Here is a 19,998-nt window from a genome sequence, read left to right as displayed (position 1 = left end):
TGATGTCAAAGTGATGTTGTGTAACTTCTAAAATTATGTTAAAAATGCCATGAGCATCTGCCTGCTTCACTTGGGACACGCGCCAGTGTCTGAGTGTCCCGAGACTGCCTGCTGCTGGGAAGTCTGGTAAGTTCTCCAGCCAAGCCCAAGTTCCTCTGTGGACCTGAGCATGACGTCACGTCCAGATGATCAATCCCCTGTTGTGGATTCCATCCCAGTCCGTGAGACTTCTCTGCAGTCTCCAGGCATCAACATGCACCAATAAGCTATCTTTTCTGTGTTTTGCCTGAATTCCTGTCCCTGTGAAGCATTAGCAAATTGAAATGTTTGTTTTCTACCAGCATTTGGGGTATTAGTTTTTTGTTTAAAAAAAATCACAGTAAAGACATCAGGAATAACACACTTGCAGGTCATTCACTAGGTACAGAAGAATGCACACTGAAATCTGGACTTGTCTTTCCCTCTTCTGCAGCCTACCAGCTTCTGCGTCTGGAAGTAACAACAATGAAGTTTCTGCACATCTTTCTAGATTTATTAATTGAACGATCATGTAGCACTGACACCAAGACAAAACTTTGTAAAAGGGCTTTGACTGTCAATGTAAAAGACTCATTTATTTTCATATACTGTGAACACTCAGGTGGCAGCAGGAAGGAAAGCCTTATGCTCATTCTTTTGTATTCTTCCTAATATATTCTGTTTTTAAAAATTTCCTTCCCATTTTGGCATTAAGAGATATAAATCTGTTGTCTAGATTTTTAATTAAGTTTTCTCTCTCACACACACAAAAGTGTATATTTATAAATGCACACCCCATTTTTCTATTCAGTTGTTGATAATTAAAATTCTCTATTTTCACAGGTATGTTCCTTCCCAAATCCTGTTAACCATCCCCTCAGTGAGATAATCTCTGAAAAAAAAATTCAGTATTGGCCGTGCATGGTGGCTCACACCTGTAATCCCAGCACTTTGGGAGGCTGAGGTGGGTAGATCACGAGGTCAGGAGTTCAAGACCAGCCTGACCAACATGGTGAAACCCCATCTCTACTAAAAATACAAAAATTAGCCAGATGTGGTGGCACACACCTGTAAACCCAGCTAATCAGGAAGCTGAGGCAGAAGAATCGCTTGAACCCAGGAGGTGGAGGTTGCAGTGAACTGAGATCGCACCATTGCACTCCAGCCTGGGTGACAGAGTGAGACTCTATCTCAAAAAAAAAAAAAAAAAAAAAAAAAAAAGTATATCAATGCAGGTTTTTTTTTTTTAACCTAATCTATGACCCATTTGATTTAATAATTTTTAAAACATATGATGAATCAACACTGATGGAAATTTATACTGCATTATTTTACATCTATTTTTTTTTTTCTTTGAGACAGTCTTGTACTGTTGCCCAGGCTGGAGTGCAGGGGCGGGATCTCTGTTCACAGAAACCTTCGCCTTCTGGGTTCAAGCTGTTCTCCTGCCTCAGCCTCTGAAATAGCTGGGATTACAGGTACTTGCCACCACACCCAGCTAAATTGTGTGTGTGTGTGTGTGTGTGTGTGTGTGTGTGTGTGTGTGTATGTGTGTGTTTATTTTTAGTAGAGATGAGGTTTCCCAATGTTGGCCAGCCTGGTCTCGAACTCCCGACCTCAGGTGATCTGCCTGCCTTGGCCTTTCAAAGTTCTGGGATTACAGGTGTGAGCCACCATGCTTAGCCTCATTTCATATCATAATGGGTAGCCTCATATCATATCAACCTTTTTAAAAAAAAAATTACAATTCTCATTTTCCAAAAATTTTATTTCTATTATGTTTTGGGAGTTTTTCAATTGCCTTCAAAGTGCTAATTCCCATGGCCAGAGCATAGGAATGTGTGTGATCAGGTGTTGACTGATGAACCAGAATGCATATTTGATCCTGGAGTTTGAGGTTATCAGAACTCTCCATTTAGAAAAGCATTCTTTATATATTTTCAAACAACCCATGCTGAACACACAGTGCCAATTTCTTATTCATCTGTCAATGAATATCCTGCCATATATATATACGTATATATACATATACGTATATATATGTATATATGTATGTATATGTCAGAGAAATCTCTAGATAAACTTGAGATTCAGAAATCAGTATGCAAACTTAGTTGCACACAGAGAAAAAAGAAGGTGTTATATATGTAGTAGAAAAGCTTTTATACAATTACTAAGAATTACATTATCAGAGATTAACTTTAAAACTGAACTTATACATTTTAAATTTAATTTGGAGCTAGTTTAAAATTGTTGAACCTAGGACTGTGGTGACTCAAGAATAGTAGAAATGGGTAGGAATGACATTTCATATCAAACATGGAATCTCCCCTTATTCTCAGTGAATTAGGTTTTCCTCTCTTCACCCTGAAATTTTCACCATCAAATATATATTGGGAGGCAGATCTTTTTTTCCTTTAATGTTTATTTCATACACACAGAATAATGTTGTGGGTCTGGGATTCAGTTTTGAAATGAAACATGCAGTCCAAGTGACCCCCCTGTCCATGTGAAAATGGTCTGGTCTAGATCAAGCAGTTGCGCCCCTTATTGTGACATGTATGTTTGCAAAAATTCTATGGTGATCTGTTGCTAAGGTGATCTGATGATGTAGGTCTTGCCTTTGATTTCAGGTGCTATTCTGGCAATCAAAGGTTGGCAGGTAAAAGCAACTTGGAAATTTTCTCTGGCTCGCAAGATGGGGAATGTTTCTAACTGTTGTCTCAGAGGTATGTATGTTCATTTCTGTCTCCTGACTGTAATTTCTTTAGGTGGGCCAGTTTTCCTGTATGTTAAATGTCATTCTGATTTTTAAAAATTTCCCCAATTCCTATTTGTCTACAGGTTTATAAATATGTTTTAGAGTTTTATTACTCAGTTTATATTTTTGATTCTATCAAGATATTTTATATATATTTTTCTCTAGGAATAAGTACTGTTTCCCATGCCAATTTTTTTTTTTTTTGGTACACATGCTTCCATAGAGTAGATAGAGAAGACACACAATAACACCGCCTTCATCAGGATCTTGATACCAAATACAGTATGAGACATTCCATGAAACACCAAAGTCTTCTGAATACAGATGTCAAAATCTGAAAACAAATATTAGAGCAGTTTAAAATAGGAGATATTTAGAAAATACAAATAAATTTCATGATGGGAAACACTTTTGCCTAATTTAGAAGTTTTGAGGAATTCTTTTAATTTAAAATTTTTTTTAAAGATAAATCCAATCAAAAGGACATAAAAAGTTAAGAAATAGGAAACATTATTAGAAGTCATGTAAGATTTATGAGAATTTTACCTTGCAGTGAAAACTGCCTGGCATTAGATAAATTGGTTCATAAGGTCTTATTAAAATTAGCTATAATATTAAAAATACACTAATGCAAAACTAAACTTTTAGTTAAAAAACTATTCTTAAGACAATAATTTGTTCTCAATGAGATTACAAGAGGTAATAATTTTTCATTCTCAAATCTGTTTCTTTTTAAAACTTCTCAGATTTATGCCTCAGAATTTCAACTTGTACCACATCCCTTTATAGATGTTTTACAGGTCACATATCATTGCCTTCTGTTTCTCTTCCCCTTGAAAACCTTGATCTTTTTACTTGGCTAGGATAACTGTCTTCTTCAAAGTTTCAGCAGCAGCTTTAACTTCCTTCCTCCACCCCACAGCCTTTTTGATAACTATGAATTGTTTCCTATGAACAGAAAACATCTCATGCTGATAGTAAGAGCCATGTATCTTTCTGTTGAAGCTGCTAAATTTTCTGTTTACATTCCTCTAATGTCAACCCATGGCTGAACACTATGTCTAAATAAGTTTGAGTACTCTTTTCATCATGTGTGACTTCTACATTATTTCAATATATTTTCTTGAGACACTGCCTACTCTCAGGCAGTCCTTAGTCCAGGCTGCTCAGATCGTTGTGCAGAACAATAGCCAGTGAGACATTGGGGGTTAAATATTTAATTCACTAAATCACTGAAAAACCAACTTGGGTGGCCACATTTTCAGTTAATTCCCATTAACTGCTTGTGCAAGGTTGGTTAGTTGAAAGGAAGTTGATTCTTGGCACAGCCATTAGGTGGCAATTGGTTTGGAATGTCCTGAGATCTGAACTAGCTTGAGAGCCAAGCAGAACTTGGTACCTTGGGGTGGTCAGTTGGTTATGGAGGGGTGCTCACTGCCAGGCAGCTGATGGTTCTGGGCCCTGGGTAGGATGAACAGACATTTAAATTTGTTCCTCAGAAAGGTTTGTTTGCAGAAAAGTGCCATATTTTAGCCCAGGAGTTAAAACCTAGAGACAGGAGTTTTGTTTAATGACTTGAGCTCTTCTCTGGACTCAGCCACCTCTTCTAGGACATCAGCCTTCCTGAAGAGTCCTTGGTGCAGAAGGATTGGGAAAGGGAGTGGAAAGAGCTCCAGGTTCAGGGTCCAGGCCATGATTTAGAGGCCTTAGTTGTTCAGGAATCTCTGTCCCGAGAAAACCAACCAAATACTTGTCCCAGATCTATCTTTCATCAGTGTCATGACTCTACACAGGTCGCTTCCAATCTCTTTATTTTACTTCCTTAAACTGTCAGCTCTGGGTGGCAGTTCCCCAAGTGCCTGCTCTATATTTACCAATACCAAGGGCTTGGCTTATTCTTCCAGACATAAAATAGTTGAACACTTTATGGCACTTAGAAAGCACTCACCTTCTTAAGGCTTTATGTCCATGTCACTATTTTTACCCTTTTAGCATAACATAGGCCATTACCAAGATTTCCCCATGCAGACCAGGGAGTGGAGGCACAAAGGGGTCTATAGAATTTCCTCAGGTTTGAGCAGCTTCTCAAAAGGCCTTGAGCTCAGATCTTATGTACCAGACCCTATGCTCTTGGTCACTCCAATATACTACCTTTCTGTAATGTCTCATCTCAATACAGGTAATGCCTGTACAGTTATATGTGCAGCTTCTCTGATCTTCTGCAGCAAGATATCAACAACTGTCTTCATTTTAATTCCTTTCTTAGCATGTTCCATTGAGGAACAGGGAATGGATCCTGGGTTCACCGGAAAATCCACTGTCTGCTGCCACAGCCCTAAGAAGAGAATCCTTCGTCACTGGCCTCCCATCCGTTTACGCCGTAGAGTTGCATCAATGGAAGGTATTGTGGAAATTCATTCAATTCATTCGTGATATGATTTCTAGATTCTTCAGTGTCTCATGTTTAAGAAAATTATAAAATTGCTATGCTATATTCTTTATGTCATGTGTGCAAATTTAAATGTATTAAGATAATCACTAGTCTGGGCCCAGTGGCTCATGCTTATAATCCTAGCACTTTGGGAGGCTGAGGAGGGTGGATCATGAAGTCAGGAGTTCGAGACCAGCCTGGCTGATAAGGTGAAACCTTGTCTCTACTAAAAATACAAGAAAAAAAAAAAATCTAGCTGGGTGTGGTTGTGTATGCCTGTATTCCCAGCTGCTCGAAAGGCTTAGGCAGAAGAATCGCTTGAACCCAGGAAGCCTCTTCCCGAGTTCCAGTGAGCCTAGATCATGCCACTGAACTGCAGGCTGGGCGACAGAGCAAGACTCAGTTTAAAAAAAAAAAAGAAAAAAAAAGACACTTACTAGTACTACAGCTACAGGAATAAAAGTGCATTTCCATTCCAGGACTGGATTTCCTTTTAATAGTAAAGCACATCTCAGTGCAACTTGTAGACATTTTGCTGATTGTTAAACATCAAGTAAAAAGGACCTTTTCCTGAGACAGTGTTGCCAGGTATTTTAATTGATGGATGTCAGTTCAAACTGTTTTGAATTAACCTAAAAATGAGAGAAGTAGTACAGGAAATTTCCATATACTCACCTTCCTCAGTTTTCTTTTGTGATCACATCTTAAGTGAATGTGATAACACTTGTTACAATGTTACAGCTGAACCAATAGTTATACATTCTTACTAACGGAACTCCAGAGTTAGCATCTACTTTCACTCTGTGTTGTCCTGTCTGTGGGTTTTGACAATCTCATGATGTCATTTATCTCCCTGACAAAATAGTTTTATGTCCTAAACATGACCTGTGCTGCACCTATTAATGCCTGTCTTCTGAGGACTCCTGACAACCATGGATGCTAAGTTTCTGTTCTTAACCTATCTCCTTGACAGACACCAGCCCCCTGTCCCCAACACCCAAGGTTGCCTAAGGGATTTTTTTTGGTGGAACCAACATATGGACAGTCTGTGTTTCCTAGATCACTAGAGGAAAAGTTTGGTTTCTACCAGTATTTGGGGGTATTAGGGGTGTGTGTGTGTGTTTGAGATGGAGTCTCACTCTATCGCCCAGGCTGGAGTGCAGTGGTGTGATCTTGGCTCACTGCAACCTCCTCCTCCCAGGTTTAAGCAGTTATCTCTCTTAGCTTCCCGAGTAGCTGGTATTACAGGAGTGTGCCACCATGCCTGACTAATTTGTTGTTGTTGTTGTTTTGTTTTGTTTCATTTTGTTTTTGAGATGGAGTCTCTCTTTGTTGCCAGGCTGGAGTGCAGTGGCCCAATCTCGGCTCACTGCAACCTCTGCCTCCCAGGTTTAAATGATTCTCCTGCCTCACCCTCCTGAGTAGCTGGGACTACAGGATTCTGCCACCAAGCCCCACTAATTTTTGCATTTTTAATAGAGATGAAGTTTCACCATGTTGGCCAGGATGGCCCTTGATCTCCCGACCTCGTGATCCGCCCACCTTGGCCTCCCAAAGTGCTGGGATTACAGGCATGAGCCACCACGCCTGACCTTTTTTTGTATTTTTGGTAGAGATGTGGTTTTACCATCTTGGCCAGGCTGGTCTTGAACTCTGACCTCATGATCCACCTGTCTTAGCCTCCCAAATTGCTCAGATTTCAGGCACCCACCACCACTCCCGGAAAACCTTTTGTATTTTGAGTAGAAACGGAGTTTAACTATATTGGCCAGGCTGGTCTCGATCTCCTGACATTGTGATCTACCAACCTTGGCCTCCCAAAGTGCTGGGATTACAGGCCTGAGCCACTGTGCCTGGCGTTTTTTTGTTTGTTTGTTTTTTGGTTTTTGGTTTTTTTTGACTTCCATAGACTAGATACTGAAGAAACCACTGAAACACCAACTTGGGTGCCACATTTTCAGTTAATTCCCATTAATTGCTTATTCAGTTGAAGGAAAGTTTATTCTTGGCACGGCCATCAGGTGGTATTTTGTTTGGAATATCCTAAGTTCTGAACTGGCTTGAGAGTCAAGCAGAATTCAGTCCCTTTGTGTGGTCAGTTGATCATGGAGGGGTGCTCACTGCCAGACAGCTGATGGTTCTAGGCTCTGGATGAACAGACATTTGAATTTGTTCCCCGAAAAGGCTTTGTTTGTAGGACAGTGCCGTATTTTAGCCTAGGAGTTAAAACCAAGAAACAGGAGTTTTGCTTAAAGAGTTGAGCTCTTCTCTGGACTCAGCCACCTCTTCTAGGACATTAGCCTTCCTGAAGAGCCCTTTGTGCTGGAGAATTCAGAAAGGGTGTGGTAAATGCTCCAGGTTCAGGGTCCAGGTTGTGATTTAGAGGCCTCAGGTGTTCAGGGATCTCTGTCCCCAGAAAACAAACCAAATACTTGTCCAAAATCTATCATTCATCAGTGTCGTGACTCAAGGCAGGTTGCTTCAAATCTCTTTATTTCACTTTCTTGAACTGTCAACTCTGGGTGGCAGCTCCTGCTCTGCCCATCTCTCTGGGCTGATGTGGACATCACAGGAAAGAACATAAATTTTTCACAATTTCTAAAACATGGACCCATGTCAAGAATGAAGAGAATTTTACCCTCCACTGTCCTGGAGTCCCCCAGGTGCCTTCTCTGTGTTTACCACTATCAAGGGCTTGGCTTATTCTTCCAGACACAAAATAGTTGAGCACTTTATGGCACTTAGAAAGCACTCACCTTCTTAAGGCTTTATGTCAACGTCACTATTTTTACCCTTTTAACATAACATAGGCCATTATCAACATTTCCCCATTCAGACCAGGGAGTGGAGGCACAAAGGGGTCTATAGGACTTCCTCAGTTTTGAGCAGCTTCTCAAAAGGCCTTGAGCTCAGATCTTATGTACCAGACCCTATGCTCTTGGTCACTCCAATATACTACCTTTCTGTAATGTCTCATCTCAGTACAGGTATTTGCCTGCAGTTATAAGTGAAACCCGCAGTGCAAGTTCTTTCTGAAGCACAACTCAGATTCAGGGGGCTTTGCTCTGCAGAAGATGAACAATGGGATTAAACATTTAAGCTGTGAATAAGTAAATGCTCATTTATTTGATCTTCTGCAGCAAGATATCAACAGCTATCTTTATTTAAATTCATTTCCCAGCATGTTCCATCCACGATGGGAGAGTGGATCCAGGGATCAGTGAAGAATCCACTATCCGTCACTGCAAGCCTAAGAAGGGAATTTTCTGTTGCTGGCTTCCCTGGTGTATGCGCCCTAGAGTTGCACCAATGGAAGGTATAATGGAAATTCAGTCACTCAGTTCATTCATGATACGATTTCTAGATTCTTCAGTGTCTCTCATTTCAGACAATTATAAAATTGCTACACTATATTCTTTATTTTATGTGTGCAAATTTACATGTATCAAGTCAATAACTAGTGCTACAACTACAGGAGTAAAGGTGTATTTTTTTTATTTCTGATTTGGGTTTACTTTTAATAATAAAGAACACCTGAGTTCAACTTGTAGACATTTTGCTGATTGTTAAACATTAAGTAAAAAGAATGTTTTTCTGAGACAATGTTGCCAGGTTTGTAAAATAATGGATATCGCTTGAAACTGTTTTGAATTAACCTAAAAATGGAGGAAGTGGTACATAAAATTTCCATATACTCACCTTCCTCAGGTTCGTTTTTGTGATGACATCTTATGTGAGTGTGATAACACTTGTGACAATGACTATACCAATAGTGATACATTCTTATTAGTAATAGTCTAGGATTAGCATCAAGGTTCGTTCTGTGTTGCCTGGTCTATGGGTTCTGACAAACTCACAATGTGCTTTGTTACCCTGGCAGAATAATTTCACATCCTAAGCATAACCAATGCTGTACCTATTAATTCCTGTCTTTTTTCCTTATGATTCCTGAAAACCATGGATGATTTTACTGCCTGCATAGGTTTCCTTTTCCAGAATTTTATAGAGGTGGAATCATAGAGTATGTACCTCCTCATGACTAACTTACTTTACTTAGCAATATACATGTAAGATCTTGTATATCTTTTTGAAACTTAACAGCTTAAAATTTGTTGTCAGTGAATAATATCTTACTGGGTTTGTCGAACAGTGTCAGTTGGTTCATTTACCTCCTGAAGACCATCTCAGCTGCTCCTTCCAATCTGGACAATTATGAATAAAGCTGCCCACATTCTTGGGCACATTTTATGATGAACATAATTTTTAAATTCAGCTGTGTAAATATGTAGAATTTTGATCACTTGCTGGTAAGACTATATTTTCCATTGTGAGAGTTAGGTAGAATTCAACCGTAAAATTGTATGGGCATGTTTTCTTAAAGGTATTACTTAGCGATTTAATTCTGTAATAAATCGAAGCCTACCCAGACTATCTATCTCTCCTTTGGGTGGTTATGGTAGTTGCTTCCTTTGAAGGCATTTGTCCATTTCATCTAAGCTAGAAAATCTGTGGGCATAGAGCAGGCATCCCCAAACTTTTTACACAGAGGGCCAGTTCACTGTCCCTCAGACCATTGGAGGGCCGCCACATACTGTGCTCCTCTCACTGACCATCAGTGAAAGAGGTGCCCCTTCCTGAAGTGCGGCGGGGGGGCCAGATAAATGGCCTCAGGGGGCCCCATGTGGCCCGCGGGCTGTAGTTTGGGGACGCCTGGCGAAGACACTTGAAACTCGCCAGTGGCCTGCTTGGTTCTCTTCCAAGGGTACTGCGCTTCCTGTCAATCCTTCTGTAAACGTTTTTAATAAAGTTTCACTCCTACACTAAAAAAAATTGCAGGCATAGATTTGTTGAATTTATTCTGTTGTTATTTTCTTAATGTTCATGGGATCATCAGGAATATTAGTTATATTATTTGTAAATTGTGTCGTCTGTCTTTTCTTTGTGATTAGCCTGGCTGGAAGTTTACCAATTATATTGATCTTTTCTAAGAAGCACCTTTTGGTTTTGTGTTCTTTTTAAATTAATTCTATTACATTGATTTCTGCAACTACTGCTATATTTTGGGGGAGGGGGGTTGTCTGGTTTACATTACACTACACTTTTTTCTCTAGTTTCCTAAGGTGGAAAGTCAGACATCTGGATATGGATTATTTTTAGTTTACTGCACAGAATTGTGAATGGCACTAATGCCACTGAAGTGTGCACTTGATTATCAAAATAATAAATATTATGTATTTTGGCCACAATAATGATTTTAAAGCCAATAAAATGGATGATAAGTGCAGGAGGAACATATGTAGATCCAGGAAAGATGAATGACATAACATTTCAAGAACAAAAAAAAATGGACATTTACCAGGCCTCAAAATGCACAGGGGGATGATGGGACACTGTCCTGGAATCACCAGCGCATTTGTGTGTCGCCCTGTGTGAACACTGCCTACTTCACAGTGGTGAGGGGGCCAGAGAACCAGGCCCTGATCTGTGGCTTTCCTGATGGTCTTATTTGCCTTCCCTCTTCACCAAGAATGGTGTCCCAGTGGCAGCCAAGTTTCTGTTCTTAACCTACCTCCTTCACACACACCGGCCCCCTGTCCCCAACACCCCAGGTTGCCTAAGGGATTCCTTCAGTGGAACAGACATGCTGACAGTTACTCTGTGTTTCCTAGATCACAATAAGCAGGAGCCTTCATCTGAGGCTACCCCAGGCATTCACATGGTAAGTTCTTTTGTCTAAGATGGAAATTTTGTTACTCTTGCTTTTTAAAAATTTTATTTGATTTGACATATGAAAATCTTAACAAGTACATTATAGATGACTTACAGAATTTTTTAGTGGGAAAATGTGAGGGTTCATTACCAGGTAAGAAATGACCTCAGATGACATTCTTAGATAACACCTTCAGTTAGGAACTGTATGGCAGCAAGCATTTTTTTTTAGGGGAAATCATTCTTCTTAAATAATTGTAACTGTACAACCAAAACAGTCTTGAAACTTGCCTAAAAATCTTGTGCCTTTCCAGTATTATGTTGTAGGCTTTAATTTGCAGTCATTGCCTCAACCACTGTCTCCCATATGCTTTTCTTTTTTCCCCATATGCTTTTCTAATGCCAACAAGTAAAGAAAAGATCTATATGGTGAAACCCAATCTCTACTAAAAATAGAGAAATTAGCCAGGCATGGTGACCAGCAGCTCTCATCTCAACTACTGGGGAGGCTGAGGCACAGCAGGTTCACTCGAGCCCAGGAGTCAGAGGTTGCAGTGAGCCTAGTTTCTGACACTGCACTCCAGCGTGGGTGATAGAGTGAGACTCCATCTCAAGAAAAGAAAAGAAAAGAAAGAAAAACCCAATGCATACAGGACACAGCATGGTCTTAGTCTTACACTGTTTTTATTTATTCTCTAAATGCAGGTGGATACAGCCACACAGACAAGCAGTACGTATTCTGGGATCACCCTGATGCTAAGGAAAAATTCTAGTGTTGAGAAAGGTGACACTTCCTTGCCCCCTTTTTCTGGAGAGCCACTCTGTTTTGAATTTCCTGCCAGAAATGAGTTTCAAGCAGTTTTGCCTTAAAAATTGTAGAATCCAGTCAAGAAATGGGACCATCTACTCTAGTGCCTGGAAGGAACAGTGCATTTAGATAGAAGAGGGTGGTTGGTGTGCATCGGGGTTGGGAAGTATGGAGGATAGAGTCAATGCGGAGTGATTGTGACTGTCCCTGCGAGTTTGTGTGCTTTACCCAAGAAAACATGTTCTCATGTGCAAAGCACAACACAAAGATTAATATTCTAAAAACAAAACTTAATCACCACTCTATTTTTCCATAAATCAATCCATTCATTCTCCACCATAGCTGTAGCTGAAGGTGAGTTTAATATCCCCAGTCCTCATATGAAGATGATGTAGAGATGATTTTTTTTAAACTTTTGCTCACCTAAATGGAAATGGCAAAGATAAACTCGGGAATAGGTGGGAGACTGATGCTCTGGGCTGCTAGTTTGAAGTTATCACATGGCCCTGGTGTCACTTGTCAGAAGATCCTAGCATCTATGCGTGTTTGTGGAGGTATGTTGGCCTATAAAGATCTCAAGCACTGTGAATCACAGTAGAATGTTCTCAATGGTCAGGTGACCCAGAGTGTGAGTAGGTTCATTGTACAGTGGACTTTGGTGTGGTCATTAATATGAAACACACAGAGACAGCTGCCAGGTCATTGGTCTTAAGTGATGGGCTATTTCTTAGTTGCTGGTGAAAAAAGGAGAACACATAGGGACATATCCTGTTGTATTTAGTGACATCGTCATCACGAAAACTAGAAATGCTCTAATTCAATAGTACACATACCCAAGACACAGCACCCAACAAGATCTCAAGGAGAACTTTGGCTGTTAGCCTGATGCCAACCTCCTCTGCTGGATTCTACTGCACAGCTAGGTTAGAGGGGATCAGCGCCCCACCTGCTGCCACTCGTGAAGGGCTGTCCCAGTCCTGGAACCAGTGTGAGCATCAGCAGCAATGGACCCCATATCACGCCCAAGTGGTGATGAAAATAAAGGTAAAAACACAAATATCACCAGCTGAGTAGGGGTTATCTTTAAATGATAGGCTAATTGACTTACCAACTTTTGGCTTAACTTTTAAAACAAAGGGTTAATAAATACAATAGCAAATGTTGGCTAGAATTTGATATTCTATCTGAAACAAGGTAGTCCCTTATCAAGTACAAAATCTTTCAGATGGGGCAATAGCCAGAGCAGCACCATTTGTGGATTCTAGGAGAAAATGACCCTATAAGGGATGAAGAAAGGAGGGCAAAATAGCTTAGGTCAGATTAGAAAGGAAGAGCCCTGAGAAGCTACAGGGAAGCACAGCCTACCACGTGTGCTGTTCTGTGGCTATTTAATACTGTGGTGGCCTGGAGCTACAAACCCAAAGGCCCAGATGCCCTTTCTTTCTGCTCCTGCCCTTTCCCTCCTTCACCAACACTATGGCAGGCCGCTGAGTAGTTAATGAGCAACACCACCAAGGTGCTGATGGTCACTTTGCATCCTTCTAGGGACTGCTCTTCAGCAGGAAGACACTTCCGTGAACGCTGCAGAGGGCCAGGTAAAATGGGATATGCATGACCGGCCACAGGATGTGTCTGAGTGAAACAGTTGCTTTCTTGACTTTATCTTCTTGAATTGGAATCAGAGAATCTTATATAAGATGTGAGAATTTTACCGTATAAACTGTACGTGACTTACAGAATTTCCCTTGTTGGAGGAGTTTTGAGTGACAGTCCCTTCTTGACTGAGAATCGATTTAACAGTGGGAGAAAATGATAGCATCAACCACACACTGTGAGGTCGCAAGTTTTTGCTTTACCTCGTCTGTTTTCTTTTGCAACAAAAATCACTTAATGGCCAAGCAATGTTGTTGGAAGGAAACATCAGCCAAAAAAACCTTGTCCTTAGCATGAGTCGGTTTGCCCTGTTCTTTTTGGTTTCATTGGTTCAACACCGGTTTCCATCTTGTTTTTTAATGTCACCAAGTGCAGGCAAGTCAGGACACAGCATGGTCTGATGCTCACAGCAATTTATTTTCTGTCATTACAGGAAGCTGCAGGACTGCAGCAAGCAGGTAAGTATTGGGGAACCAATGTCATACTGATGAGTAATCCAGAAGATGAGGAATGTGGCAGTGTCTCACTGGCTTTCCTGTAGTCAGGCAGCCTGAGTTGAGCTTCCTGTTGTAAATGAGGACTTAGACAGTGATGGGAGAAATGATTTTTCCAGATAAGACACAATGGCCACATTCTGCAGTCCCTGTGAGCAACTGCATTCTCTGAAGGTGGGGTGGGATCTTGTCCGTGGGGATGGCCCACATCTTTGTGAATTCATGTGGTGCCATGGTCACTGTGTCTTGGAGTGTGTGTGTTGGTTTCTGTACATACACATCCCCAGATTTGCTAGTGTTCACATTCTCCACAGGGATTCTCATCACTGTTGCAGTCTTAGTATAGGTACAGGAAAAAATCAACTTGTAAGCTTATGATGTGTGCACTTGATTGCATGCAAAGGACACTTTAATTAACCTAAAAGAAATTCTGTCAACAACAAGGCTGATTCCAAAGGCATACCAAAAGAACAGAGCTGTGTCAGGATCTCTGCCAATTTTATTTTTTTCATTCACGATTCCCTACTCTATTTGGTTTTCAAATAAACCTCACCTGTTTACAGGCCTTCCTATTTCCTCCTGGCATTGCAGTGGCTCACTCTAGCCATTTCCATTCTTCACAGGCCTTTTATACCAAAGCCCTCAGAATCAATCATCCGTGGCCCATCTTGAGCAGGGAGAGTGGGCTGGGACTCCTTTCTGTGCATTTAGACCCCGGTACAGCCTCATGCTGTGGCCAGTTCTGTTGAGAAAGTGATAAGGCAGGAGCCTGAAGGCAGGGTTAGGTTGAAATCACAACAGCGTTCTTCACTGGGGCCTGATACTGCCCAGCAGCTAATGTGGCCCAGAATAGATAGTGCCCAGGTCATGCAGAGTTTGGGCCTTTTTTCCCTCAGCCTAGTCATGGTTGCTGTGTGCTCAGCTCAGAAACACAGCAATGAGAAGAGAACAAAGGAGTCTTCCTAGGGGCAGGGTGAGCAGAGTCACAGCCAGAGCACCACGACCTGTGGATTGCGGGTGGAAATGACTTTGAATGCGATGAAGAAGGGATGGCAAGATGGCTAAGGTCAGCTTAGAAAGGAGGAGACCTGAGAAGCTGCAGGGAAAAATAGCCTGCCCAGTGTCATGTGCTGTGTTTGAGATGGGCTCTTTCATGTTGTGGTGGCCTGGAACTACAGACCCAAAGGCCCTGATTCCCGTTTCTGTTCCTGTCCTTTTCCTGCCACCCTCCTCCTACCCCACATCATGGCATGCCCCTGAATTGCTAATGAGCAACAACATCAAGGTGCTGACGGTCACTTTTTATCCTCCTAGGGCCTGCTCTTCAGCAGGAAGACACTTCTGGGGATGCTGCAGAGGACCAGGTATAATGGGATATGAATGTTGGGCCAGATATTGTGTCTGAGTGAAACACTTGCTTGCTTGACTTTATCTTCTCGAATTAGGATCAGAGAATCTTATATAAGATAGGAGGATTTTACCATATAAATTGTAGATGACTTACAAAATTTCCTTGGTTGGGGGAGTTTTGAGCGAGAGTCTCTTCTTGACTGAGACTTGATTTAAGAGAGTGGGAGAAAATTACAGCATCAACCACACACTGTGTGGTCTCAAGTCTTTTGCCTTAGCAAGTCTGTTTTCTTTTTGGGACAAAAATCACTTAATGGCCAAGAAACATGGTTGGAAGGAAACATCGTCCAAGAAAAACTTGTCTTTAGCATGAGTCGGTGTGCTCTGTTCTTATTTTGGATTTCTCTGATTGAACACTGGTTTCCGTCTAGTGTTTTAATGTCACCAAGTGCAGGAAAGTCAGGACACAGCATGGTCTGATGCTCACAGCAATTTATTTTCTGTCATTACAGGAAGGTGTGGGACTGCAGCAAGCGGGTAAGTATCGGGGAACTAATGTCATACTGATGAGTAATCCAGAAGATGAGGAATGTGGCACTGTCTCACTGGTTTTCCTGTAGACAGGCAGACTGAGTTGAGCTTCCTGTTGTGAATGACGAATTAGGCAGCGATGGGAGAATTGATTTTTCCAGATAAGGAACAACGGCCACATTCTGCAGTCCCTGGGAGCAACTGCATTCTCTGCAGGTGGAGTGGGATCCTGTGCACGGGGCTGGCCCAGGTTTTGAGAATTCATGCGGTGCCATGGTCACTGTGTCTCGGAGTGTGTGTGCTGGTTTCCATATATACATATCCCCAGATTTCCTAGTGTTCACATTCTCCACAGGGATTTTCATCACCATCGTAGTCTTACTATCAGCAAGGAAAAAACTTGTAAGCTTACAATGTATGCAGTTGATTGCATGCAAAGGATACTTTAATTAACCCAAAAGAAGTTCCATCAACACCCAGGCCAATTCTCAAGGTGAACCAAAAGAACAGAACTGTGTCAGGGTCTCTGCTAACTGTATTTTTTTCATTTACTAATCCCTGCTGTGCTTGGTTTTCAAATAAACCTCACGTGTTTATAGGCCTTCCTATTTCTTCCTGGCATTGCAATGGCTCACTCTAGCCATTTCTGTTCTTCACAATCCTTTTCTACCAAAGCCCTCGGAATTGATCATCCGTAGCTCATCTTGAGTAGGGAACATGGGCCAGGGCTCCTTTCTCTGCATTTAGACCCTGGTACAGCCTCATGCTATGGCCAGTTCTGGTGGGAAACTCAGAACAGAGGAGCCTGCAGTCAGGGTTAGGGTGAAATCACCCCAACTTTCTTCACTGAGGCCTCATACTCCCCATCAGCTAATGTGGCCCAGAATAGATTGTGCCGAGGTCTTGTGGAGTTCCGGCATTTTCCACCTCAGCCGAGTTGTGGTTCCTGTGTTGTCAGCACAGAAACACAGCAGCGTGAGAGGAGAACCACGTGGTGTGCACTGGGTATGAGAGGCCGGGTGAGCACTTGCCATCCTAGTAAGATGAAGGGTGGGCATGCATTTCAGGTGGGGCAAAACAAATATGGCTGTGGAACTGCAGAGGCTCTGTGAGGTCCCCGTTGAACCCACTCTTGACAAAGGTTCTTGTTTACCTCTGAAGGCGCTTGGAAAAACCAGTCAAAGCAGTGGGTTTTCTTTAAATATGAATATCAACTGAGCCAAAGTATAGCTTGAGTTCTTTTCTTGGAGTATACATTTGGTGGAAACTTATTGTATATAAATCGACTTTGATGGTTGTATGGGTGTCAGTACCTATCCTACATTTAAAAACACTGAGGCTTCTGTGATTGTAAAATGTTTTACGTTAACCTCAGAAGCCATCTCCTCATAACCCAATTCCCCTAGTCCTCTTTAATCTCTAGAATATTCTTTGCTGTTTTTTTTTTGTTGTTGTTGTTGTTGTTATTGTTGTTTGGTACACAGTGGGCTTTCTGCTGTGAGTGATTAAAGCTTGAGATCAGAGTTAGCAACATTATGGCTCTAAAAATTCATAGACAGCTGCGCAGGTTGCTCTATGAGAGAGAGAGCAGACTACGGCCTTGGCCTGGGTCTGCCAAGAAAAATGATTTAGAGAAATAGAAGGAAGGCGTGAGGGCAGCAAAGCCATGAAGGTGGAGGGGAAACAAAGGTGCAACATTAGGAGGGTGAGTTCTACACCATCACCTGAGCACAGCCGGAATGTTCAAACCTCATCTGAAGGCGGAGGTGAGATCCGACTTCATGGCGGGCCTGAATGGTGGGCATCTTCCTAAAAGCCTCAAAAGAGGAGCTACTTTGTTTCTTGTCTTCTCCATGTTTCTGTGTGTTGATGCAGGGGCACCACCAGAAATTACTGAGACAGTGAAATGGAGTGAGTTTATGAAATGTTCAACTTAGCCCAGAAATCAATGATCAGCAGGGGTGAACTTGAGGGTTAGGCCAGACACTTTAGGGTAGTTGCCCGGCTTGATCTCCCTGTGGTGACAAAGAATAACTTCTGGCAGTCACCTGACAGGTGGTCCTTGTGTAGCTAGATTCTTCTGCACAGCTGGGTTAGAGAGGATCAGTGTCCCACCTTCTGCCCCTCACGAAAGGCTGTCCTAGTCCTGGAACCAGTGTGAGTATGATCAGCAACGGACCTCATGTAACACACATGAGTTGATGGAAATAAAGAGTGGAAAGACAAATATTACATGCTAAGTAGGGGTTTTCTTCAAATGATAGGATCGTTGAATATTTTCATATTTTGTTTTAACTTTTTAATAAGGATTAATAAATATATCACTGTTATCTCTTAAAAATTGTTAGAAAGTGTAAATAAATAAATAAATACCATAGCATATGTTGGCCAGAATGTCGTATTGCCTCTGAATCAAGGTTGTTCCTTATCAAGTACAAAACGTTAGAGATGGAGTCATAGCCAGAGTCACACTACTTGTGAATTGTGGGAGGAAATGACTTTGGAAGAAATGAATAAGGGAGGGCAAGATGGCTCAGTTCAGATTAGAAAGGAGGAGCCCTGAGAAGCTGCTGGGAAACATCACCTGCCCTGGGTGGTGTGCCATGTTTGAGATGGACTATTTCACATTGTGGTGGCCTGGAGCTACAAACCCAAAGGCTCTGATTCCCTTTCTTTTCTGCTCTTGTCCTTTCCCTGTGACCCTCCTTCTTCACCCACATCATGGCATGCCCCTGAATTGTTTTTTTTTTTTTTTTGAGACAGAGTTTCACTCTTGTTACCCAGGCTGGAGTGCAATGGCGCAATCTCGGCTCACCGCAACCTCTGCCTCCTGGGTTCAGTCAATTCTCCTGCCTCAGCCTCCTGAGTAGCTGGGATTACAGGCACACACCACCATGCCCAGCTAATTTTTTGTATTTTTAGTAGAGACGGGGTTTCACCATGTTGACCAGGATGGTCTCGATCTCTTGACCTCATGATCCACCTGCCTCGGCCTCCCAAAGTGCTGGGATAACAGTCTTGAGCCACTGCGCCCGGCCCCCTGAATTGTTAATGAGCAACACCACCAAGGAGCTGATGGTCACTTTGCATCCTTGTAGGGCCTGCTGTTCAGCAGGAAGAACCTTCTGGGGACTCTGCAGAGAACCAGGTAAAATGGGATATGAATCTAAGGGGTCTCAGTGAAACAGTTACTTTCTTGACTTTGTCTTCGAGAATTAGGATCAGAAAATCTTATATAAGATATGAGATTTTTGCCATATAAATGGCAGAAGATTTACAGAATTTCCTTGGTTAGGGGAGTTTTGAGCGACAGTCTCTTCTTGACAGAGACTCGATTTAAGACAGTGAGAGAAAATGACAGCATGAACCACACACTGTGTGGTCACAAGCTTTTTGCCTTAGCAAGTCCGTTTTCTTTTTGGGACAAAAATCACTTAATGGCCAAGCAATATTGTTGGAAAGAAACATCGTCCAAGAAACCTTGTCTTCAGCATGAGTCGGTGTGCTCTGTTCTTTTGGGTTTCTTTGACTGCAGAAAACTCAGGACACAGCATGGTCTGATGCTCATAACAATTAAGTTTCTGTCATTACAGGAAGCTGTGGCACTGCAGCAAGCCGGTAAGTGTTGGGGAACCCCTGTCATAGCGGTGAGTAATCCAGAAGATGAGGAATGTGGCACTGTGTCTCTGGCTTGTCTGTAGACAGGCAGGCTGAGTTGAGCTTCCTGTTGTGAAAGCGGATGTAGGCAGCCATGGAAGAAATGATATTATGAGATAAGGAACAACGGTCCCATTCTACAGTCCCTGGGTGCACCTGTGTTCTCTGAATGTGGGGTGGGATCCTGTGCATGGGACCGGCCCAGGTCTTTTGTGAATTCATGCAGAGCCATGGTCAGTGTGTCTCGGGGTGTGTGTTTTGGTTTCCATACATATAGATCCCCTGATTTTCTGGTGTTCGTGTTCTTTACAGGGATTTTATCAGCACCGTATTCTTACTATAGTCACAGAAAAAGGTCAACTTGGGAGCTTATGATGTGTGCAGTTGATTGCATGCAAAAGACACTTTAATTAACCCAGAAAATGTTCTGTCCATGCCCAGGCCAATTCTCAAGGCATACGAAAAGAACAGAATGATGTGAGGATCTCCGCTCATTTTAATTTTTTCATTCCCAATTTCCTGCTGTGCTTGGTTTTCAAATAAACCTCATCCATTTACAGGCTTTTCTGTTTCCTCCTGTCACTGG

The 19,998-nt window shown here is 41.9% G+C and overlaps 1 protein-coding gene and 1 long non-coding RNA gene across 2 annotated transcripts in view; both read left to right on the top strand.

Annotated features, from left to right (window-relative positions):
• LOC141583308 (uncharacterized) overlaps positions 1-13,367 on the top strand; it is a 31,695-nt gene extending 18,328 nt beyond the window's left edge. The window contains exons 3-8 of the mRNA XM_074392551.1: positions 2,652-2,747; positions 5,046-5,180; positions 8,392-8,526; positions 10,880-10,929; positions 11,625-11,649; positions 13,273-13,367. Coding sequence (XP_074248652.1) covers positions 2,652-2,747; positions 5,046-5,180; positions 8,392-8,526; positions 10,880-10,929; positions 11,625-11,649; positions 13,273-13,367 — 536 coding nt within the window. The remainder of the gene's footprint in view (positions 1-2,651; positions 2,748-5,045; positions 5,181-8,391; positions 8,527-10,879; positions 10,930-11,624; positions 11,650-13,272) is intronic.
• A 414-nt stretch (positions 13,368-13,781) lies between these two features.
• Positions 13,782-18,920, top strand: LOC141583324 (uncharacterized). Its single transcript, XR_012515990.1, has 4 exons — positions 13,782-13,838; positions 15,189-15,238; positions 15,737-15,761; positions 18,854-18,920. It is a non-coding gene; the product is annotated as an uncharacterized LOC141583324 (long non-coding RNA).
• Positions 18,921-19,998: the final 1,078 nt, after the last annotated feature.

Source organism: Saimiri boliviensis (assembly GCF_048565385.1).
Source record: "Saimiri boliviensis isolate mSaiBol1 chromosome 19 unlocalized genomic scaffold, mSaiBol1.pri SUPER_19_unloc_3, whole genome shotgun sequence".
Taxonomy (NCBI): Eukaryota; Metazoa; Chordata; class Mammalia; order Primates; family Cebidae; genus Saimiri; species Saimiri boliviensis.
The sequence above is the reverse complement of the archived record's forward strand: the minus strand, read 5'-3'. Positions and strand labels throughout refer to the sequence as shown.